This window comes from Megalobrama amblycephala, linkage group LG23 (assembly GCF_018812025.1).
Source record: "Megalobrama amblycephala isolate DHTTF-2021 linkage group LG23, ASM1881202v1, whole genome shotgun sequence".
Classification (NCBI taxonomy): Eukaryota; Metazoa; Chordata; class Actinopteri; order Cypriniformes; family Xenocyprididae; genus Megalobrama; species Megalobrama amblycephala.
In genome coordinates this window covers 21,756,347-21,782,245 of record NC_063066.1, presented here as the reverse complement: position 1 = coordinate 21,782,245, position 25,899 = coordinate 21,756,347, and the positions used below count along the sequence as shown (strand labels likewise).

General features: G+C 38.1%; 1 protein-coding gene across 3 annotated transcripts in view; it reads left to right on the top strand.

The window, feature by feature from the left end:
- Nucleotides 1-25,899, top strand: part of nlgn3a (neuroligin 3a) — a 275,946-nt gene that overhangs the window by 224,762 nt on the left and 25,285 nt on the right. For all 3 annotated transcript variants that reach the window (XM_048175657.1, XM_048175656.1, XM_048175658.1), the window contains one exon: nucleotides 21,846-22,635. In XM_048175657.1, coding sequence (XP_048031614.1) covers nucleotides 21,846-22,635 — 790 coding nt within the window. The remainder of the gene's footprint in view (nucleotides 1-21,845; nucleotides 22,636-25,899) is intronic.

Here is a 25,899-nt window from a genome sequence, read left to right as displayed (position 1 = left end):
AGCACAGGCTTGAGCTATTCAATCCTTTCCTGCTTCACAGCTGAATGGCCTTATTTGCTTGCAACTTGCAATTCCCTCTTGCACTAGTTACATTAAAAAAAATGATTCATACATTGCGTACTACACAACAGTCCCACTGACGTTTCCTCCTCCTCGAGTCTGCTCTGCAAGAATTGCACATCTATTTTGAGGCTTTGTACAATTCTCCCAAAATAGACAGGAGGCCTCGTTGGTTGTCTGGTGTAGATGTACATTATGCAATGTATTGATTTTCCTCAAACATTCTGGTAAGGGTTTCTAAACCCCTGACACATACCCCCCGTTTTACAGACAAGGATTAAGTCTAGTCCTAGACTAAAATGCATCTTTGAGCTGTTTTAACTTAAAGCAACTTGCACTGACATATCTTAAAATTTGTCAGTGTCATTGTTTTGTCTCAAGATGCACACCAGTAATGTGTTTTTCTAGTGAAAGTTTATAAAAGCTTCTTAAATGTCTTAATTGAACTAAGGCCTGATCCTGGCTTAGACTAAGCCCCATCTGTGAAACCGGGCCTAAATATCCTAGTTCAGTGGTTCCCAAACTTTTTAGCGTGGAGTACCCCCTGAAGGGATTACCATCCTTCTGCGTACCCCCTTTCTTCCACTTAGACTGCAGTCACACCTTTACCATTAAGTATTACCATTAATATTTGCCCCCTAAATTGATTTTCCAGTGCATATTTTTACCTTTATGAATAACTTTATCAAATAAATGTTTTAAATAAAAATAAAAATGTTCAATTGATTTTCCAGTGCATTTTTTTTAACTTTATGAATAACTTTATAAAATAAATAATATTTTAAATAAAAATGTTCAATAGAGAACATAGTTTTTCCATCATTTTATGCAATGATGGTAAAACTTTTAAATAAACCACCAGTAGGTGGCAGCAAGTCACTGTTTTTATGAATGAGTCATCGAGTCATTCATTCAGTAACAAAGCAAGTGGCTGTGAATGAATCATTTACTCTCACGGTTCGCAAAACACAGACATGTTGTAGTTCTGCTGTGGTTTTCGTTATAACTATTATTTCATTGCAGTGTAGACTAAATACTGACAGTACTGTGTTTAAAATGTACATTTGTTTTTTGACCTGTTGTATAAAAATGTCACGTTTGCATTCATGTAGATATTTGGGAACAATTGCGTTCTTGCTCGTTATCATCATTAAATACAAGAACTCACACAAAGTATGTTTTTGTAATTAATCCACTATCTGTGTCTATCTTTTCTTCATGCGAGTAAGTGCTAAATCCTCACTTTTACAAAGCTGCATTGTTGTTACGAGCCCCTCTTTAAAGTCTAGTGGTAAGAAGAGGCGTGTAACAAAAAAAACGTGGAGAGAATGAGAGAACTGCCGTCTCCAGGTCCCAGGGCAGATACAATAATGCTCAATACCACAAGATTCAAAAATAACAAAATTTATTAAACAAATAGTAGGAATTAACAAAAAAGACTTCAGGAGGGGAGAGGCCAAAATAACAAACAAAAGGACTCTTAAAGTTAAGGGATAACTTACCTACCAAAATAAAATAAAATAAAAATACAAACACAATTCCCTAACTCCCTTTCTGCGTAAACACAGGAGAAAATATGGTTCAATAAAACAAAAGGCATCCACCTCCCTACAGAACTAGAAAGAAAAGACTTAGTAACAAGACATTTAAGGCAACAAAATAGGATAACTGATGTTCACAAATAACTCTTAAATTAACTGGAAAACTCAGTACTGCTCAGATTGCACTCAAATCAATTCATTATAAAGAATATAACAAGAAAATGTATTCATTTTTTGTAAAGATTGTATAGGGTCGCAAACGACCCGAGGTATGTATGAGTGTACATATATTTTTTCTGCACAACAATAATTGAATCTTAGAAGTTAGAAGTGACGACTCATTTAGACAGAAAACGAAATAATAAGAGAAACATGAAATGGCTCAGCGATTTACTGCAGAGCAAGTACTGAACGCAATCGAATATGACTGTAACTGTCACTGGATGGATTTGGTGAAGCTGTTAGCGATCGAAATATTGATTTTGAAGATGTTGAAAATTATATAGTTGTTTGAGATCGTGAATGGGCTCATATTCGTGACCTCAAACATAAAACTAGCCTATTATTTGCTGAATTTACTGGGAAATGAGCATAAAACATCTGCTCAAACGGAGCCCTTTCAAGCTCCAAAAGGTAACAAAATATGCTTTATTTTATTCTTCTGTAATTGTTACTCTAATATCAGAGGAGTTTTATATCATCACGACAGGTAGAGATCCTTCCGTGTTAGATATAGATCCGGGTCGATAAAGACCCGAAAATGTAAGAATGATTGGCAAAACAGTCATGCATTTAAGGGTTAATTGTTGTAAAGTTTTAGATATACACCCATTAGCTGAGACACTTCACAGCTCTTTATCTGAACACTACAGGCAAAACAATATACACAAAAAAAACAACAGCACTGGGACCAGAAGATAGTAGTATCTCTCAGAGGAAAGCCTCAGTCTCTCTCACGGACTGGAAGTCTTCAGATTCATTTGTACTCCACCTAACAAGCTGCAACAGGATTCAGGTGGCACCCATGAGCCTGTCAAGCAGACAGTAGGAGCAAGAGCAGCACAGAAAAAACAGTACACAGGGAGAAAAACTAAAAAGATACACAAGTCATAATTCATAGAAAAAAATAGATAAGATAAATTCTACATCCCTATGGACGTAACAAGAACGACAGTAATTTGGCGCGATTTAAGGCAGCAGACTGCACGCAATCTATCATATGCATGCTGCTTGCGTGAAGACAGTCATTTTTGACTGCAAATGATGAAGTAATTTGGTTAAATGTACTGGATTTACGGCATTTTGGCAGTTAGAAAAACATGCTCGGTTTTAATATTATTTTAAGGTAGAATTAAATGAACTACCCAATTTTGTCACCTCACGTACCCCAGTTTGGGAACCACTGTCCTAGTTGAACTGAGGCCTATATCTGGCTTAATCTAAGCCCTGTCTCTGAAACCAGGCCATAATATATGGATAATTTCACAGGTAATTTGAATTTATTGATCTGTAAAGAGTTATTTAATTCAAACATACACACCACTAACATATTTTAATGAGATTAGAAGAAACAACGAAATAGATATGTCACTGAGATAAACAGTCATAACCCAATAATAATGAATGACCCCAATCATTTCCAGTAGCTGTAACAGTGAGAGTCTGCGGCTCATGGCTGTGCAGGGTTCTGCTGTCATTACAGCAGCGCTGGACTGGACTGAAGCATTGAGCAGTGCTGCACACTGGAGTCTATTAGCACTTTATGTAAGCCAGAACAAAAGCAGAGAGAAAGAGAGAGTGAAAGGTGAGTGAAAGAGAAATGAATCAGAAAGGGGTGTGAGAAAGAGAGCGTTTGATAGAGAACAGGAAGCAGAGTGTTCTGTGAGAGAAGCACAGATGGAGAATGAGTGAGGGGGAAGAAATGAGATTAACGGGACTAGTGATTAAAACAATGCTGCGTATGAATGTGAAGAGGTCTCGGTGGGCGGCAAAGGAGGCTACACTATTGACCGCCGGTGTCACACCGTGATTAGTGGGAGGTATCAGCCGCAACAGGCAATACACATCGATCCCGTGAGCCAGACCCCGTCGATCGGGTCATTCTTAGCCAGACCTCTTTCGCTTTCATGAATCACTCCTTATCTGGACACAGCTCGCTCTCTTTCCTCGGCCCCAGGGCTGTTGCTCCACTTTCCCTCCCCCTCCCCCCCCCTTCTCTCTCTCCGGGCCTGTGCACACAGAACCTCTCTCACCGACTCTCACAGCTGTGGCTGGAAAGCACAAGCAAACGTGCAGTTACTTCAAATGGCCCCTGCATGCACTACCCTGAAAGCAATTAAAACCAAGGTCTATTTTAAGATGAACCACAGAGGAATCGTGGGTAGTGCGCTGCACTCCTAATCTCCAAAGCTTATTTGAATTATAAAAGAAAACGCACATTTCACTCTGTAGGGGAATATATGCTGTGACTGTTGTTTATGCCATTATTAACAAAGAAGCGTATACATTTGTGTAATTTTATGTTTTATGATGCCTTTCCTCTGCTTCAGTTGTGATCATGTATTCTGTTTGCATGTTTTGTAATTATTACACACAAAGCCTAAGGCTAAATCGATGGCAATAACAGACGCAAGGTTTGTCAAACTGCAGGGGGTTTGTGAGCTGATGAAAAGCTAATAATTAAATTGAATGTAATTAAATTCAATTAAATTAAAGAAGCATATAGTCTGTTGTGCTGCTTGTTTCAGAGTGAAGCGACACTGGCTGCATCCGATAGCTACTGCCTTTTCAGGCAATGACTTTACAGGCAGTGTTTGAACAAGAATGTACCTTGAGAATGAGCCTTGGGAACGCATTGTGCGCTATGTTCACTTCATTTGTTAACATTTACATCATTTCCAACATTCTTGTCGAACAAATTTGATAGCATTTCACCAATATTCTGCTAAAATAAAAGCCTGAGGATTTGAATGTTTGAAAGTGAAGAATTTAAGACATAAATATTTGTATTGTATCTTGTAGAGTTAGTGAACCTAACAGTGAACATTATCAGAGGAGTCTTTGTTCTTTGTGTCTGCATGTCTCAGCAGCAACAATATGAGACATTTTTATATAAATGATTTTTTAATTAAAAAAGAAAAACATTTACAAAAAAAGACTCGGTATCACTTTATTTCTGATGTCTACTTTAGACATTCTGCTAACTTTTAGTAACTTTGCAAATACATGTCAACTAGCAGTCATTAGAGCATTAGTTGACTGTCTGCTTAATATCTGCTAACACTTTATTTTAATGCTCCCAACAGACATTCTATAGACACTATACAGGTGCTGGTCATATAATTAGAATATCATCAAAAAGTTTAATTTTTTATTGTGAATTATTTTTAAAAATGAAACTTTCATATATTCTAGATTCCCTACATGTAAAGTAAAACATTTCAAAAGTTTTTTTTTTTTTAAATTTTGATGATTAGAGCGTACAGCTCATGAAAGTCCAAAATCCAGTATCTCAAAATATTAGAATATTTCCTAAGATCAATCAAAAAATGGATTTTCAAAACAGAAAAGTTCAAGTTCTTTAAAGTATGTTCATTTGTGCACTCAATACTTGGTCGGCAGCACATATTACAGCAAATGACTTGCTCCTAGCACAAATTACAGCATAAGTGAAGTGTGGCATGGAAGTGATCAGCCTGTGGCACTGCTGAGGCACTATTGAGCCTTCAGATCATCTGTATATTGTTGGATCGACTGTTTCTCATCTTTCTCTTGAAAATATCCCATAGATTCAGGGGTCAGGCATGTTGGCGGGCCAATAAAGCACAGTAATATCAAGGTCAGCAAACCACTTGGAAGTGGTTTTTGCACTGTGGGCAGGTGTTAAAGTCCTGCTGGAAAAGGAAATCAGCATCTCCATAAAGCTTGTCAGCAGATGGAAGCATAAAGTGCTCCAAAATCTCCTGGAAGATGGCTGCATTGACTTTGCACTTGATAAAACACAATGGACCAACACCAGCAGACGTCACGGCCCCCCAAATCATTACTAACTTCAGAAACTTCACACTAGACTTCAAGCAGCTTGGATTCTGTGCCTCTCCAGTCTTCCTTCAGACTCTGGGATGATTTCAACATGAAATGCAAAATTTACTTTTATCTGAAAAGAGGACTTTCGACCACTGTTCACTGTCCAGTTCTTTTCTCCTTAGCCAGGTAAGATGCTTCTGACGTTGTTTCTGTTTCGGAAGTGGCTTGGTAGTCCTTTTCCTATAGATGTCTGAGTGTGGTGACTCTTGATGCGCTGACTCCGGCTTCATTCTACTCATTGTGAAGCTCTCCCAAGTGTTTGAATCGGCTTTACTTGACAGTATTCTCAAGCTTGTGGTCATCCCTGTTGCTTGTGCACCTTTGCCTACCCAATTTCTTCCTTCCAGTCAACTTTGCATTCAATATGCTTTGATACATCACTCTGTAAACAGCCATCCCATTCAGTAATGACCTTCTGTGACTTACTCTCTTTGTGGAGGGTGTCAATGATTGTCTCCTGGACCATTGCCAAGTCAGCAGTCTTCCCCATTAGTGTGGTTTCAAAGAACAAGAGATACCCGAAATTTATACTGTAGGGATGGTCATTTAACGAAACTCAAATGTAAATATTCTAATATTTTGAGATACTGGAATTTGGACTTTCATTAGCTGTATGCTCTAATCAACAAATTAAAAAAAAAAAAATTAAAAAAAACTTTTGAAATGTTTTACTTTACATGTAGGGAATCTAGAATATATGAAAGTTTCATTTTTTTAAATATTTTACAATAAAAATATGAACTTTTTCACGATATTCTAATTATATGACCAGCACCTGTAAGTAACTTTCCAACTACATGTATAATACTCTGAGTAAGTTGACGTGGTTGCAAAGTAACATATAGTAGAATGTCTAAAGTGGACTATCGAAATGTAAAAAATTAGTGTGCAACCATTTCATGTGAAACCAACGCATGTCATGTGACCAAAATCAGAGAACCTTGAACCTGCAAATGTGTCTTTAAGGGGGACCTATTATGTAAAATTCACTTTCACATACATAAATATGTGTCGGCAGTGTGTACACAACCATCCTATAATGGTAAAAATCCACCCACTCCTTTTTTTAATCCCTGTAAATCATAAGCAGTGTCTTAGAATAAGACTGCTGATGGACTCCACCATATTAGCATAGACCCTACCCTGAGTGAACTGCTGCACACAGTCCGCCATGTTTATCTCTTTGCCAGAGCATTTAACAATAGCATTCAAGTAAGAAATGTATTCTTATTAAAGCTACTCAAGTTATTCAGTCAAGAGCAGTGAGTGATTTTCTGTTTTTCTTTTGTTGTTTGAGTCATATTAAAGGATTAGTTCACTTGCAAATAAAATTTTCCTGATAATTTACTCACCCCCATGTCATCCAAGATGTCCATGTCCTTCTTTCTTCAGTCGAAAAGAAATTAAGTTTTTTGATGAAAACATTCCAGGATTATTCTCCTTATAGTGGACTTCAATGGCCTCCACTGTTGAAGGTCAAAATTACAGTTTCAGTGCAGCTTCAAAGGGCTTTAAACGACACCAGACGAGAAATAAGGGTCTTATCTAGCAAAACGATCGGTCATTTTCGAAAAAAATGTAAATGTATATGCTTTATATAAACAAATGATCGCCTTCCAAGTGGTTCCGCCAAAACCGCACTTTCGTATTCTTCAAAAAGCTTACGCTGTATGTCCTATGCCTTCCCTATTCTACTTACAGAAAAAATGGAACTGCCGCTGCATTCGTTCCGTAAGTTTCAATGACTAATATTCATACATACATTCCCATAGGAAAGAAAAGTGACAAATGAGCTCTTAATGTTTCTCCTAGACAGTTACAAGATTAAATGCAAGTAAGTCTACTACTGAATTTCGCATTAGAGCTTTTGGTGAAGAGCTGAAGTCCACCTGACGTCAGAGATGGGTTTGTTTGATTTGTGTGAAAGCTGTTTTCTGAAACTCAAGAAAAATATCCTTATTTAACAAGTTATAAAGTAAAATATATAGCTTCCGTCAGACCGCATTCCGTATTCAACTTAAAAAAAGTTTAATGCCTCTCGCAGTTCAAAACACTACACCTTCCGTATTTAACTTAAGAAAAAAGCTTAACTGACATGACGTCAGGATCGGGAAAGGTCTGCGAGACATGACTCTGTCACTCAAACTCTCTCACTCAAACTCTGTTCACCCAAAGTGCAATGGCGCTATATGTCTCTTCTAAATTGGGATAGCAAAGCAATAAACACTACTAAATCCCCCACTTAACATTACTCTTGCAACAACAACAAAAATAAATAAATAAATAAATAAATAAATATTTTAGCACTTAATTTTAGCATTTACAGGTGCTGGTCATATAATTAGAATATCATCAAGAAGTTGATTTATTTCACTAATTCCATTCAAAAAGTGAAACTTGTATATTATATTAATTCATTACACACAGACTGATATATTTCAAATGTTTATTTCTTTTAATTTTGATGATTATAACTGACAAATAAGGAAAATCCCAAATTCAGTATCTCAGAAAATTAGAACATTGTGAAAAGGTTCAATATTGAACACACTCTATTCAGCTAATTAACTCAAAACACCTGCAAAGGCCTTTAAATGGTCTCTCAGTCTAGTTCTGTAGGCTACACAATCATGGGGAAGACTGCTGACTTGACAGTTGTCCAAAAGACGACCATTGACACCTTGCACAAGGAGGGCAAGACACAAAAGGTCATTGCAAAAGAGGCTGGCTGTTCACAGAGCTCTTTGTCCAAACACATTAATAGAGAGGCGAAGGGAAGGAAAAGATGTGGTAGAAAAAAGTGTACAAGCAATAGGGATAACCGCACCCTGGAGAGGATTGTGAAACAAAACCCATTCAAAAATGTGGGGGATATTCACAAAGAGTGGACTGCAGCTGGAGTCAGTGCTTCAAGAACCACTACGTACAGACGTATGCAAGACATGGGTTTCAGCTGTCGCATTCCAGCCACTCTTGAACAACAGACAGCGGCAGAAGCGTCTAAAGACAAAAAGGACTGGACTGCTGCTGAGTGGTCCAAAGTTATGTTCTCTGATGAAAGTAAATTTTGCATTTCCTCTGGAAATCAGGGTCCCAGAGTCTGGAGGAAGAGAGGAGAGGTACACAATCCACATTGCTTGAGGTCCAGTGTAAAGTTTCCACAGTCAGTGATGGTTTGGGGTGCCATGTCATGTGCTGGTGTTGGTCCACTGTGTTTTCTGAGGTCCAAGGTCAACGCAGCCGTATAGCAGGAAGTTTTAGAGCACTTCATGCTTCCTGCTGCTGACCAGCTTTATGGAGATGCAGATTTCATTTTCCAACAGGACTTGGCACCTGCACACAGTGCCAAAGCTACCAGTACCTGGTTTAAGGACCATGGTATCCCTGTTCTTAATTGGCCAGCAAACTCGCCTGACCTTAACCCCATAGAAAATCTATGGGGTATTGTGAAGAGGAAGATGTGATATGCCAGACCCAACAATGCAGAAGAGCTGAAGGCCACTATCAGAGCAACCTGGGCTCTCATAACACCTGAGCAGTGCCACAGACTGATCGACTCCATGCCGCGCCGCATTGCTGCAGTAATTCAGGCAAAAGGAGCCCAAACTAAGTATTGAGTGCTGTACATGCTCATACTTTTCATGTTATGCTTTTCAGTTGGCCAAGATTTCTAAAAATCCTTTCTTTGTATTGGTCTTAAGTAATATTCTAATTTTCTGAGATACTGAATTTGGGATTTTCCTTAGTTGTCAGTTATAATCATCAAAATTAAAAGAAATAAACATTTGAAATATATCAGTCTGTGTGTAATGAATGAATATAATATACAAGTTTCACTTTTTGAATGGAATTAGTGAAATAAATCAACTTTTTGATGATATTTTAATTATATGACCAGCACCTGTATTCTCCCTTTCAAGTTTCATGGCAAAGCATGCTGGGAAATAGCTAGTTTCAGGTAATTTTTGTTAAGTTTGTCTAAATTAAAAGAAACCAGTTCATAAAACTCAAAACAATGAAACAATTCAGATGACTAAAATGTGTCAGTTGTGAACTAAAAAGAAAAAGAAAGTTCTAAATACTCATTATAGTTAATTTGATTGAACTAGTTTGTTTCATTTGAGTTTGCCTGCTCAAAGCAATTCATTATTTTGAGCGTTAGGGTTTACAGTGCATTTGACAGTACACTCAGACACCAATTAAAGTAATTATGAAATTACATGAGACAAAGATGCATCTTAAAAAGATAAAAACTAAAAACTAAAAACTCTTGTTTAAAAAAAAAGATTATTAAAATGTATGACTTTTACTTAAAAAATACTTATATATAATAATTAGTAATTTTAAAAAATAATTTAGTAACAGAAATCCTATTTTCTGTATCAAGCTTGTTACGTACTTTCAGTGTGAAACCATGAATCTGTGAGCTCTTACACTTAGGCATGTTTTGGAAAACAAATCTTACTGTATGTTTATTTCTATTTAGCCTAAGGGTTTTTCCCTCTGGGTTTGCAGATGTTTGCTCTAATTAAATTTGGTGGTAAACACATGGGCCAGTGTGTGTTGGTATTGTTTTCACTCTCTGATCTCGCTGATGTGTAACAGGTACTACGCACTGAGTAAATGTCTGTGGCACGTGTGAGTTGATCCAGCAGTAGCGAGTGTTTAGCGACCCGTTTGAAGCATCTGATGTCATGTTCAATTGTTTATGGTAAAGTCTGCTGATAGCACACGGCATCAGACGCTACATAATCCCTTGGCTCATTTCACACGCACACTGCAGCCCAGATCCCTGATGAGATTGTAATATTCTATAGAGCTGCCAATGTAAAAAAAAAAAAAAAAGTAAAATGCTATTTGGCCCTTGTGATTGCAATGGAATTGATTTGCAGCCAGCCAGCTCTCCTAATCTATATAACGTCTTGCTATCGTGAGGGAAAACAAGGACATTATGGTATTTCAGAAATCGGCCTGACCCTGGAGGCAATTTGTTGCATTATAGGCGTCACTTGACTGCTTCGGAAAATGAACTCCACAAAACCTCAGCTGCTACCTTTCACACGTTGTTGTCGCATGTGGTGTATCTATGGCGACGGATAATTCTGAGTCATAGAATAGAGAAGAAATAAAGAGGAATTGTCACTTGTAGGACTGGCCGCATCTCTTGCGTGTGGCGAGGTGACAGTAAACTGTGTTGATGAGTACGACTCTGCTCCTGTGGTCTGTTATGTAAAATCCATCAGAGCGCTGGAGTGGGGCGGCAAGAAAAGAAGAGAAGGGGGGCGGTAATGACATACTGGGCATAACCAGAGGCTGTCCCACGGAGGGATCCCACTTTACAGAGGCTATAGAGAGACGAGAGGGATTTGACGGCTGGGAGGGAGTTTTAGCTGTGCTGGAGAGACGGCTAAGGAGAATGAGCCCAGAGCACAGACGGGCTAAAACACATAATCTGTGTGTGTGTGTGTGTGTGTGTGTGTGTGTGTGTGTGTGTGTGTGTGTGTGCGTGTGTGTGTGTAACAGCCAATGGATATGAAAGTGGGGCTTGTGATGAATGCAGTTCTGAGAAAGAGCAATATCCATCCATCTATCCATCCACCCATCATCAAACTATACATGCAACAGCATGCAACAGTAAAGATACAAATAAAATAAACTGTGCTTTTCAGGGGTTTTTTTAGGTATCTAACCGTAGTTTTCAGGTACAGAAATTGAATAATGTAAAATAACATTGCATATAATTTCCTTGTCACTTTAAGAATACTGATACTGATACACATTGTTTTCTCGACTACTGATGTTCACTTAAAGGGTTAGTTCACCCAAAAATGAAAAATTCTGTCATTTATTACTCATGTCGTTCCACAGCCGTGAGACCTTCATTCATCTTCAAAACACAGATTAGCCAATAAGATATTTTTTGATGAAATCTGAGAGGTATATGACTCATCCATAGACAGCAATTTAACCACCAAGGTCCAGAAAGGTACTAAAGACATCATTTACACTAGAACCACCAGGGGTCACTGTATACCTAAAACCGCCATGCGGGTAAATTTTACCTGCGCACATTACACCTGTTTTTATATGGCTAAAGAACATATTATTTCACTGTATTATGTCACTGTCTTCACAAAGAAGTGTCTAGAGTCATGAAATGATTATTTATTATATGTTTTATGTTCAAGGCTTTTTTTATGCAGGCTACACTAATCACTTTTCATAACGCTCAAGCTAAACAAATCTGCACTGACAACGAGAATTAGAAGGAAGTAAATACATATTTGGGTGGTGTAATATTATAATTATTCATATATTAAGATAACCCATGTTATTTAAATTACTAAAATAGCCTATAGACAATAATGAACAATAATAATTCATCACACTGCATAGGCTGTATGATGCAATGACAAATTCAAGCACTTAGCTTCACCTTAATTATTTACATCTAAAGTTTATTGATGTTCACTCTCTGTAACTATTGTAGCAATCCTGTCCTGAAGAACAGTCAGTCTAATTTTTCTTGGAGGCTCTGGATCGCTGTCAGATGAGCCATCAGATGCTGAGCTGACCCAGGATGCGTCACTGATCTCACCACCATCAGACTCTCCATTACTCATGGCATTTAGGGCTTCTACCTCTTCAGCACCCATAAATCGCCGGCTTTTACTCATTGTGTCTTTATTTATGAAACCGATGACCGCTAACGTCTGACGTTGCCTAGCAATGTACAATGTTTAAACATAAGGGGACGCGAAAATGACAGCGCTAAAAATACAGGCATTATATAGCGGGTAAATAGTGTCAATGCGGTACTGACACGCTGTGATAGATAGTTTTTTGTGCACGCTCACAGAAAGCCGCCTCTCAGCACACGAGTACCGAACTGAGTTATCTTTCATGTCTTCTCGAGCAAATACACACAAAATTAATTTCAAAATGCCTGTTTTGACGAATATCCATGTGTAAACAGTCTTATGTGAACATAGACAGTTAAGAAAATATCGGATGTGTGTCAATATATGGTGACATCATTAGGTGTTATGGTGACAGCAGAATCATATACTGTCCCTTCAATAATGTTAAACAACAAGAGATAATTGCTCACTGCTCTTAACTAGACATCTGTAGCTTTAATATTATGTTTATTTACTTCATACAGTAATACAGCTTTCACAAGTAGGCCTACTGTAAAGTGTTTCATTTGTATCTTTGTTCTCTTGTATTTATTTGTGCTATTGCTTGAAATTTGTTTATTCTTGCTTATTTTATTACTGACTGTTTACTTGTATTTAATGTTTGAACTTTATATTAGTTAGGCTAGTATTTGTTTTTGCTGTTGATCATAAACTGGAATCGAGAATTGTGAAATGTCACTGGTATCTAAAATGTTGGCATCGTAAGGTTACATACTGTAGGTCAAAAACAATGAAAGCAATAACTTTATTTTGTTTATTTAGGCAAGGCCAGCGAATGTTTTAAATATTATAAATATTATATCATTTAAAAAAAAAAAATTGTATTGACTTAGTACCAATTTAAGCACAGTAGGCAACTTTTGACTTACTATATAGTAATATAGTGGTGTCGATTTAAAGATGCACCACTTAAGATGCACCACACGTCTCTTGAGGTCATAATGTTATGAACTGTGTAATATAAAGTTTTCCCTCAACCTTTTTGCGTATGAATTGGAAGTAGTTCATGCTGAAAATATATTGAATTCTGAGTGACCTGTCTCATAAGTGCAGTAATGATTCTTTCAAGGTTGGTTGTTATCGTTGATGCTAAGAAATGTTGGAAAAGAGCAGGCGCTTGTCACTCCGCAAGGTCAGTGGTCACGGGTTTGTACCTGAAGTGAATAATCCCCAGCTCGCAACAGCCGAGGCATGTTCTGTGCTGCCGTTTCACCGGTGTCTTGAGGACGGTGGCAGCTGAGGTCGAAAGCACAGCAAAGCAGCGTGTTTTAGCGAGGCCAAATGAGTGATTACCTCCAACTCCTGTCATAATTCACCATGACCTGAATCTGCCACCGGAGCCTCTCCCTGACTGATCGTAGTTCAGGTGCTCTGCTCTGATGTTAAGTGTAGTTAGCCTGTACAGGGCTTACAAATATGATGTGCAATGCTCACGCTTCAGGTCGGCACTAGGGAGACCTAATTATGCCTGTAATCAGCTTGCTAATGTGTTGAGTTGCCGATCTGCACCAAATTGTATACTTGTTGGAATAGGAAATAAATTCCACAGCTGTGACAATAAAAAATTATGTCCAAGTATAAAATGTTAGCACAAAATGATTAGCACAATTAGCAAGAACCCAACAATCTTTTTGTCAGCACATGAATCTAGAATACCATGGTGACCTTCACCTGAAATAATTTCTTGAATCCAGCATATGAATCACTGAGGCACTGTGTTGACCCTTCTGCTGATCTAGGATCAGCCACTGGGACAGAATTGTACTACATATTTATTAGCACTCTGACAGCATTTGTGGCCCAGATTGCAATGCTAACAATAGTAAATACATGCTCGTGTTACTCCTGTTTCCCTCCTCGCCCTGGAACGAATGCAACGTGTCAGCAGTACAATCAAACATCAGATATTGTTTGCTGTTTTTAGCCTTCCACCATCTGGCTGATTAGAGGGGTGTGCAAAAGGAGGGGTGATATAAAGTTCAGCGAATGTTGGGCGGGGCTTGTTTTTGTCCATGTGGAATTGATTGGCTGGTTGGATGGTTGTGGTTTGCTATTGGTGGATCACATGTAAGTGACAGGTTGCCCGCCCTCCTCATCAGAGATGAGAAGGGATGTTGCTGAAAGAGGGAGGGGAGGTTATTTTGATTAAAGATTGCAAGGAACATGAATAAAAAATAAAAAAATGCACACTGATAAATCATTTATAATAAACATTGCAATAGGCCTATTCCATAAAAAACAAGAACTGTCCATTTTGATTTCATGGTGATTAAGAGATTGAAGAATATGAAGTATATAAATGTGTTTACACAGCAAGAAGCAAGTTAAGTTAAGTTAAGTTAAAGGTCCATTGTGTAATATTTAGTAGGATCTAATGACTTAAATGCAATATAATATACATAACTATGTTTTCAGTGGTGTATACAGACCTTATAATGAACTGTTATGTTTTTATTACCTTAGAATGAGCCATTTCTATCTACATACACCGCGGGTCCCCTTACATGAAAGTCACCATTTTGCGCGCCATGTTTCTACAGTAGCCCTAAATGGACAAACTGCTCTACAGAGACTGGCTACACTCTACTGTCTCAGACGACGAGATCTTTGTCCTGTGTCGGCCACCGTAGCTTCTCTATGTGCTTCAAAAGGGAGGGGTGAGCGGTGGACTGAGTCATTGGTTGCAATTCGCAACCTCACCGCTAGATGACGTTAAATTTACACACTGAACCTTTAATATAGTTGATAATATATAGGTATACAGAAATTTGAACTTGTAAGCATACATGTAGTCATTTTTAAAGCTTTATATATTGATTCTGAAGCATATTTATTATATTACACATTATCTGTATATATTTATATACATTTAAACTAAATAGTTAATTATTCAACTAAAATTGCTCATGTGTAAGGGATTAAGGGTATCATTATATAATATATAAATCATAAAAATGATGATAATAATAATAATCGCTAAAAGCCAGATGATTTTGTCTTTAATGACCTTTAATTTTAAGCAAGAGATACTGGGAGAGTGAATTTATTGTCTCAGACATGTGTCACTTTGCTCACAACTGATTGGTCCAGTTTCAGTTTGAGATCCCCTGGAGCAGGTTAGCCATGGTGTGTAAGTTACTATGGCAGTGAACACTGCTATATGGTTGGCACAAACTAAACTGAAAAATACTTGGCTATCCACCTAAACTGGCTTCATGGTATGAAAGTGAAAGTGACATGTGAGGGCCAAATTTGGTAACCCATACTCAGAATTTGTCCTCTGCATTTAACCCATCCAAGTTAGTGCACACACATTAGAAGCAGCGAGTAGTGAACACACACACACACACCCGGAGCAGTGGGTAGCCATTTTGCTGTGGCGCTCGGGGAGCGACTGGGGGTTAGGTGGCTTGCTCAAGGGTACCTCATTCATTGAGAATTGAACCAGCAACCTTCAGGATATCAGCCTGACTCTCTAACCATTAGGCCATGACTTCCCAGAATAGGTGGCAGGATAAAATCAGACATTTGAAGGAAACTTTAACTAGCTGATTCAATAAATGCTAACTTGTTAATTGCTAACACAATGCTTTGATAGTATTAGCAAAGCAATTACTGAATGAGTACATCAATATAGAGCATTCAACTCATATCAGTTCTCAAACCAAGCTCATGCTCCATTTGTCACTATGATGGTAACCCCCCCACCCCCCAAAAAAACTAAATAACAGAAACTCTAAATTAGTTTTAATTCTAAATTAGCATAACTAAAAATTAAAGGTACAATGTGTACATTTTAAGAGGCTCTATTGACAGAGATGCAATATAATATACATAACTATGTTTTCAGTGGTGTATAAAGACCTTACATAATGAACTGTTATGTTTTTATTACCTTAGAATGAGTCATTTCTATCTTCATACACCGCGTGTCCCATGTTAAGTTGCCATTTTGTGCCGGCATGTTTCTACAGTAGCCCTAAATGGTCAAACTGCTCTAAAGAGCGCGTTTGCTTGCCTGGCTACTCTCTTATGTCTCAGACGACGACATTTTTGTCCTGTGTTGGCCACTGAAGCTTCTCTATATTGCAATTCGCAATCTCACCACTAGATGCTGCTAAAATTTACACACTGCACCTTTAAACACTACTAAATCTCCCACTTAACATTAATCACACAAAAAAAAACATTATATAACACTTAATTTTACCATTCACTCTCCCTTTCGAGTGTCATGGCAAAGCTTGCTGGGAAATAGAAATCCCAGCCCAGTTTCAGTTAAATTTACGTTTGTCTAAATTAAAAGAAACAAGTTCATAAAACTCAAAACAATGAAACAATTCAGATTACTTAAAATGTGTCAGTTTTTTAACTCAAAAGAAAAAGAAAGTTCATAAAAGTTAATTTGATTGAACTAATTTGTTTAATTTCAGTTCACCCTACTTAAACCAATTAATTATTTTGAGCATTAGGGTTTACAGTGTAACACAAGAACACATTAAAAGGATAGTTCACCCAAAAATAAAAATTCTGTCATCATTTGCTCACCCTCATGTAATTATGAAAGTCCATTATGGGGTCCAGTGTGGTTTAGATATCTACTTTCTTCTTAAAAATATCTTCTGTTGCATAATTAACATCAGAATACTTATACTGTATTTGTATGTTTCTGGCCTAACACCGTACTGCGTATTGAGAGCTCAGAAAAGCGTTTGGGACGAGTAAAAGTGCACAGATAGAGTCTTGGCTTCCCGAGCCCCAGGTGGCCATCTTTCATCCCACAAGCCACACTGTGAATGCTGTGAAGAGAGAGAGTCGATATCCTTGACATCTGCTCCCTCGCCCAGGGAGTCTGGCCACTGTCCTGTCCTGAGCCCCTGCAGCGGAGCGAAGAGCTCTGCTATTCACAGCCGCACACACAAATACACATGTGTCAGGTGCTGCTAACAGTATACCAGCATTGCATCTGACAGCACACCAACAGCACATTTCCCCAACCTCTTCAACTGAAGAGAAATTGCAAAAAAATTAAAGGTTACGCAGGTTAGTTGGGTTGGAAATATCACAGCTGCCCATCTGCAAGGTGCGAGTCCTCGTTATTTGAACTGCCTTGGACTCTCTTCATCGCTTGGCCTCCAGAAAGTTATCTTTGGGGAAATGAAGAAAGCCTAAGTAGTGGGTAAATTTCCTTAGTGTGCAGTGGGCCAACAAAAGAAAAGCCTCGCTGCGGATCAATTTGTGCAGTCAGGTAAGAAAGTGCCCAGAGCAGGGTGAAGCAGAGAAATAAACCTGGTACGAGCACAAAGAAGAAAAAATAACTTTTTTAGGCCATGAATTCGCACTAGCCCGGATATATCTCCTGATCATTTTCAAGGCATTCATGATCATTGAACAGTAGTTTGTGCATGCTAGCTCACTTGAGTCTCTAGCTGTGATGTGTACCACTGCAGAGGAGTGGTAATAGTAATATTGAGCGGTCATTAAGGTGGGAGTGAGGCCAAAACAGTTCTCGCTGCTGGGATGTGTGGTACGTTATGCTACCTACGCACTGCTGAGCCCAGGCTTCTTTGTTGTTGATAAAGAAGGAGTAGGAGTGTAAGTGTAGTTGAAGAATTAGATGCCGTTAGCATGCGCTTATCGCTGATCTAAGCTTTAGAGAGTAGAGGATGCATTGAAAGGTTCGGGCATCGACATGTGCGTGTTAAAAAGCGAGTCGTGAATCTCAGCACATTCAGATACACATCTAGACACAAACGTGGGTGTAGATTATAGCTGTGAATGTTTCAGCCGAGTGGATGAAATTGTGTTGCATTCCTCGGCCCATGGCCATCTGTGCCCATGTTTGTGTAATGATTAGGTTTAATCATATTCTGCATTCTGTGTTGCTTTGGCAGATGTGATTATCTGAGATCAATGCAAACAAACTCTGGAAAAATATTTAGGCCTAAACAGGTTACGCTGGTTATTGAAGTATTTTAATGAAAGGGTCACATTCTCCAGATTATAGCACAAGGCTTCTCATCTTTTTAAATGTGACTTTATAATAAGGTTGTCAATCGATTACATTATATTGAATGACATACATGGGATACTGATTAATTAATCACAAATAACTCATATATCAATATTTGCTAAGAAAAGCACCTAAATTAATATAACTCAAAGACATTGTTTTGGCAGACAAGTAAATCATTTAAAAAAGACAAAAGGTGTCTTTAGAATTCAATATGTTGTTTTTCACTGGCACACAGTCCACAACAATCCATTTATAAAGAAATGTAGTTAGGTCCCATTCGTACAAAACACATTTTTTCATCTGCAGTATTTTTTTAATTAATGGTCTTTGTCAGTGGCGTCCAGTGGCGTTCTGAAATGAGGAGGCACATTTTTTATTTATTTATGAATCAATGTAAATTCATGCATTACTCTTAACGCTGACACATCTTCCTTGTTAAATGAACATTACTTTACATTACATCAAAAAAGAAACCAAATACAATTCTATTTTGTAATTTTACATTAACAACGTAATGTTCTATTTATCAAAACCAAGTCAATCTCATCAAGTTAGTGTTTTAAGCATTTCTACATTCATTCCAAAATAATAACTAAAGGCTGTAACAATTTAAAAAATATATTTTATTTCTTTTTGATTGTCAACTTAGGCTATTTTGGATCATCAGTCATGCTCCATAAACACCGTCTGTCACAGACACGAAGATGTATTTTTAATTTCACCAAGCTAATTGCACAAAAAAAAAACCACAGTCATCATGCTTTCAGTCTATTTCAAGTTTGATTTTGATGTGACATAAAGCAGTAATATGTAACTGAGCTGTTTACTTACTTTTCAATTAGTCTTCCTATTGACAGCATCATTTGTTTAGTCAAACTCATGGAAAGCGCACGTCAACAAGAGGCAGGATTTATCGCACAAACCAATCATATCCAATCATAACCAATTACATCCAATCATAGTGCGATGGAGACATTGCCTCCTCTCACTTGACTTTACCCCATTCATTCTCAATTACCACCCACATAACCCACCGCACGCCAGGGGCCATGTTTTTCTATGGTTTCCTATGAGAGCAAAGGGAGGCATGACTCCTGCTGTAATTTCATCAGTGGGTGTCGCTGTTGGACAGTCTTCCTTTAGAAATACGCGTGACTTGCGCTCTTTTTAATGTCGTAATTTGTAATATTTGTGTTGTTTTATATGTAATATGCATTATTTTCTCATCCTTTTTTTTTTTTTTTTTTGAGGAGGCACTGCCTCCCTTGCCCGGTCTTTGTATATATGAGTCAGACTCATGTCTTTGGTCAATGTGTTGCATCTTGCTGTTTTTTCAGTGTCTCACTCCATGAGCATTGAATTTTAAGACAGAATGCCAAGTTTAAATATGTTCTCAGGACCTGTGCTTTGTGTTTTCTTCTGTTCAGCTCTGTTTAGCTGTTTTTGACTGCAAGAACGCATCATATATGAACAGCAAAAGTTCATTTATTTTGCTGTGTTAACCATGAATATAACTGAGCATAATTAAACCTGATTGGTGGACAGATTTTTGCTGTATCTAAAATCACTCACTCATTCGCTGATTTCTTAAAGGGAATACTGTGCACTATATAAAGAAAACAGGGAGTGATTTTGTAAACTGAAGAAAATAAAAAGTCATGCTGTTTGGTTGTGAAAAATATGGTTCATCCACTGTTGTACAAAGATTGAGTCCCCCTGGGGGGTAGCAGGGGGTAGCTTTTTGTCATGCCTAATCAAAAGTCCATCAGGGTATCTTGTTCTTGCTAATCAAAATAGCCTTTCACCTTTCCAGTTATTCTTTTGTAGCAGTTGAATAGAGCTGTTTGATTGTGGATTAATTGAGAGTCATACAGTGGCCGAGAGAGCTCAACGAGCTGCAACTGAAGAAAACATGCAAATAGAGAGAAAATGCCAGCAAATTAAGAAAACATATTCATCAGTTTGACAACACTTGCTGCAAATACTCACAATGCACATAAGATTAAGATGTTGCATGTGTTTTCATCAGTTGCAGCGTGTTGAACTCTCTCGGTCACTGTAGAATCACGATTTTTTTGTTTTTTGTTTTGTTTCAATTCTCCCAACATTCTGAACAGACACTAAACAAAATAATAATGTAATTTATTAGAAGTTCTGAAAAAATGTTAATTGCTGCAGTCTATTTAATATGTTGAATTAATCTGATTTCAGAAAAACTCATAAATACTTAACTTTTAACATTTTTGAACATATCTCTTGAATGAATGATTCAATGACAAATAATTTTTTATTAACAGTCTCTTGTCACCACCTGGTGGCGTAACAATGTAATCGATACAATCGTTATTTGAAGCACCAAGTTACTTTCAAAAGGTGATTTGCTCTATTTTGATCACTACCGTAGACAGCAGTGTTTATATCCGAACTATAATCTTTTATCCCAGTGGTATTGTGTGTTTGAAAACACTTTTTGTTTAGCTGTTTCATACTGATACATGACAACTGCTCTCTCTGGGCAGCAGCAGTGCCAACGCAGATTTGAATGTTCGCTGTATGATTTTGTCAAAGGTTTAATAGACAGTCGAATCATTGTCATTTAGGAATGAGATTGTGTGGGTGTTTGAATCAAGATCTTTTAACAATTAATCGTGCAGCTCTACAGTGGTAGCTTGTTGTAGCTGTACTTTATCTTGTTACACACTGTTTGCTGTGTCATGCTAACATCACAGTTTGGAGACCAGGATACCCTGCTGGAAAAAGAAAACCAGCTAAATCGGCATAAGCTGGTTGACTGTTCTTAGCTGCTCCCAGTCTTGTCAGGTTGTACTGTTGGCTGCTTTTAGAGGGGTTTTGGGCACTTTTCAGATGGTCAGACTGGGAGACCAGTTACTGTAAGACCAGCCAACCAGCTTAGGCTGATTTTCAGCAAGGTAACCAGTAAGCACTAAGCTAGCAGGCAAGCTTAGTGTTAGCTAACACAAAAAAGGGAAGTGTTTAATTTGGCCATGTATAGCCTTTTTCAGATTACGTGGTTTATTTCTAAGACATTAATGTGTAATGAGTACCCATAGAAAGTTCTTTCAACAACTACCCCTTTACTCATACTCAATTTAAAACATTAACCCCTGGTTTCACAGACAAGGCTTAAGCTAGTCCCAGACTAAAATGCATGATTGAGCTGTTTTAACTGAAAGCAACTTGTACTGACATATCTTAAAATATGTCAGTGCCATTGTTTTGTATCAAGATGCACACCAGTAATGTTTTTTCTACTGAATGTCTATAAAAGATATTTATATATCCTAATTGAACTAAGGCCTAATTCTGGCTTTGGCTAAGCCTTGTCTCTGAAACCGGGCCTAAATTACCAGTCCTTATTTATAATCATTTATTCCTGATGTTAAAGTTTGTCTAAAATTATTTTTTCTTCTCTTGCTGCAGGACTGTTTCATCGTGCCATAATCCAGAGTGGCTCAGCACTGTCCAGCTGGGCTGTCAACTACCAGCCGGTTAAGTACACAAGGCTGCTGGCAGAGAAAGTGGGATGTAATGTGTTGGACACTTTGGACATGGTAGATTGCCTGAGAAAGAAGAGCGCTCGCGAACTGGTGGAACAAGACATCCAGCCGGCGAGATACCACGTAGCCTTCGGCCCAGTCATTGACGGCGATGTCATTCCCGATGACCCTGAGATCCTGATGGAGCAGGGCGAGTTTCTCAACTATGACATCATGCTGGGTGTCAACCAGGGTGAGGGTCTGCGCTTTGTGGAGAACGTTGTGGACTCTGAAGATGGTGTCTCGGGCAATGATTTTGACTTTTCGGTCTCAGACTTTGTGGACAGTCTGTACGGTTACCCAGAGGGAAAGGATACACTACGAGAAACCATTAAGTTCATGTACACGGACTGGGCAGATAGAGACAACCCTGAGACGCGGCGTAAGACTCTGGTGGCGCTTTTTACTGATCATCAGTGGGTGGAGCCCTCAGTGGTGACGGCAGATCTTCATGCCCGGTATGGGTCACCGACCTACTTCTACGCCTTCTACCACCACTGCCAGAGCCTGATGAAGCCTGCTTGGTCAGACGCGGCCCACGGAGACGAGGTGCCCTACGTCTTTGGTATTCCCATGATTGGTCCGACCGACCTCTTCCCCTGCAACTTCTCCAAAAATGATGTCATGCTCAGTGCTGTTGTCATGACCTACTGGACAAACTTTGCCAAAACTGGGTAAGTGCATACATTACAACATGCAAAGTCTGGGGCAAACTCTCGTGCCCATATTTTGCTCATTTACAAATTCATACTTTTATTTTTGGGGTGTGTTCCAGTTTGTTGTGATTGGTTAACTGCTTAGAGTTGTGTTGAAAATGTAAAAGCCCTTACCATAATTGTGTTTCAGCTCCCGAGTCTTAATCAGCAGCTGTAAACAGTATGAAACCTATGGTAACTCGGGCATCAGTAGTAGAAGTCCATACAATGTTTGTAGCACTTTCAGCGAAAATTTTTTATTTAATTATTTAATACCTTGATACCAGAATGGAGGGCTGCCCTCCACTAAAGATTTTTCTAGTCGACTAATAATCGTTCATTTAAGCGATTAGTCTAATAGACTAATCGCAGGTTTATATTAATAAATCATATAAATCATAATAATAACCCTATATATAATACATAGCCTAATCAGCGCTCAAACGCACGCAAAACTTGTAGCAGCCCACTGGCAAAAGTAATGATTATGAATATGGTGTGAACAAAAACAGAAGGAGACTGTCTGAACATGTTAATAATTTATTGATAAACTAGTTGGGTGTTTTAAGCTGCAGGGATGAAGTCGACGATGCTGACTAGTGCTGATCATTCTGATTGGCTGTTCAGCTACTGCCATCTGCTGGTACGGAAAGGCATTTCATCTCACGCAGGCGCAGAACTGACATGCTACTTGGCCGTCGGCTGTTTAGCGTTGGTTTGGTGTGTCAGGCCAACTTTGGACCCAGACGAGGCCGACGTGAGCCAACCCCGCAGTCTGCTTTCGTCGCCACTAGTTCGTCGGTGTCAGCTTGGTGTGTTCTGGCCTTTAAGGTGTCACTGTTCTCCAATGGACCGGATCCTGTCAATTTTGTGTTTCTTTTCCAAATTCGAATGCCGTTTCATGCGTGAGATGTCGCAAAGGACGTGACGTGTGTGCAGCGGTTAAAGACTCCAGCTAGTGTGTTTACATGCTGCTGTTAGTTATTGAAGTTTTGATGGATGAACTTGTGGTTCAGTTGGTCTCTTGTCATGTCAAAAGTGATGAGACTTTTCAGTTTTATGGACATCGCCATCTTTAATATTACGTTGGTCACTGTCGTTATGGTTACTAGTGAGAGAATACGGGCTTGACTCTCGTTGCTCGTTCATACAGACAGTGTTCCAGACGCTACTGTAAATTGTTGTGTGAACGGGACATTTCAAGACTCACACTTGTAAGTAAATGCGATTGTCAATCCCAGAAACTGACAGTGTGAACGTGACCTAAGCCTCTTCTAGATTAACGGTTAATCGACCATTTAGGGGGCAGCCCTACCAGAATGCCAATATTCGACCACTACATCAGAATAAACAATTCTGATATTTATGTACCACTAATGTGCAATTGAAAAAAAACATACATTGTAAGTACCACTCATTGAGTATGTCTGTTGCTGTTTGCCTTGAGGAAAATCTGTTACTGAGTAGCATTGTTTACAACATACTGTATGAATGGGACTTGAGACCCCATGCAGAGAGAATTATCTGTGAATTTATCGCATTTCTGCCCCTCAGCAATATCGATCAAAACCCTTCTCTTCAGTTGATCACTGCCACCCCAGGTGACCGCTTCCCCAACAACACCTCCTCCCTCGCTCCCCCCTCTCCTTCCTGCTCAATCCTGCCCAGAGCACAAAGCATTATAGATCTGTATGAGGAGTGCTTGTAATCAGCTCTAACAACACAAATCTAATTTGACAACTGCTGTTACTGACAAAAATTGATTGGTCCTGCTGCTGCTTCTCCACTTTTACCAGTCACAATAAAAATGACACCCCTTGACTTTTAGATATCATTCTTAACTGTTAAGGGCACACAAGGTGTAGCTAAAAATAACATAAAGTGGAAATGCTAATGGCGAACAGGTACCGCAGGCTATTTTTTTTACACTGAATGCTCAATGCAACATTCCGCAAGCATATCAGAGAACTTTTCAGAACAACATCTGTCCAGAAAATGTCAAATTAGCTCAAGGGCATTTGGACATTTGTACGCTAAACTCTGATTTTCCCCCCATAGGGTAATAACTTTCTCAGTTAGACTGCCAGATTTTCTCTGAAATTGTCTGACTAGTGCAGTTTGTTATTTCTGCGTTGATATATTTCCGATGTATGTCACATAATGTTATATATACCTCAGAAAAGCCATTCAATGCCCAAAGCTTGTTAGTTAGCTAGGTAAATAACTCTATATTGGAGCATTTTGCTAAATAAATGCACTATATTACACTCTCTTTATATTTGTACTGTTAGTGATATATGTCTGTTTGAATGAATCTGTCATGAAAAAAAGATATGACAGCCACCATTTAAATGTTTGTTTTTCAACAACTAATTGGTGTACAAACATAATATAGGCCTATCATTAAATATGAAAAAATGTTTAAATGTTCATATACTTTTTATATTTCAGTGTTGATTATATCTAAAAATAAATAGATAGTGGATGATTTAATACTTTTAATATAATAGTAATGTACCAACTGATGGGATTCCCTATGTAGTTTAGAGCTTTAGTTGAGAGATTTTGTTTCCTCTGGCATGTATTATACCTGATATATTGCAATCGAATTGAATCATAAAATCTGTGCAAAACCCTGTATTATGTCTTATACTAAAACAGGAAATAGCCAAGAGTTTATGCCATGGCCTGATCAAATCACACTTGACTTGTACCATGGATGAAAACAAAGATACATTCAAAACAAACTTCTTTTTTTTTGCAGCCACTTGATGGTTAGAAATGGAAATAAAGCAGAAAGGAAATAAATCACTAGCTACTTTCTTCTGATTGTCAAAGACAGATGGTGTTTTCAATTTACGGGATGAGAACATTCTCATTCTATTGGACAAAAAAAACACAAGCCTGCAAGAAGTGTCATCAATATTTTGGTCCATTTTGTCATAAGAGAAAGACTAATTTGTACATTTCTGTATCTGTTTATGTGTAGTATTAGTGTACATTGTTCTTTTTAACCCATTATCATATCGATGACCTCAAAGGTAATTTCCAATTTACAAAATTTCCAAATTCTAATTTCAATTTTAGGTAACACTTTACAATAAGGTTCATTAGTTAAACATTAGTTAATGTATTAACTAATATGAACTAACCATGAGCAATACATTTGTTACAGTATTTCCTAATCTTTGTTAAGGTTAGTTAATGAAAATCCAGTTGCTCATTGAAATTAACATTAACAAA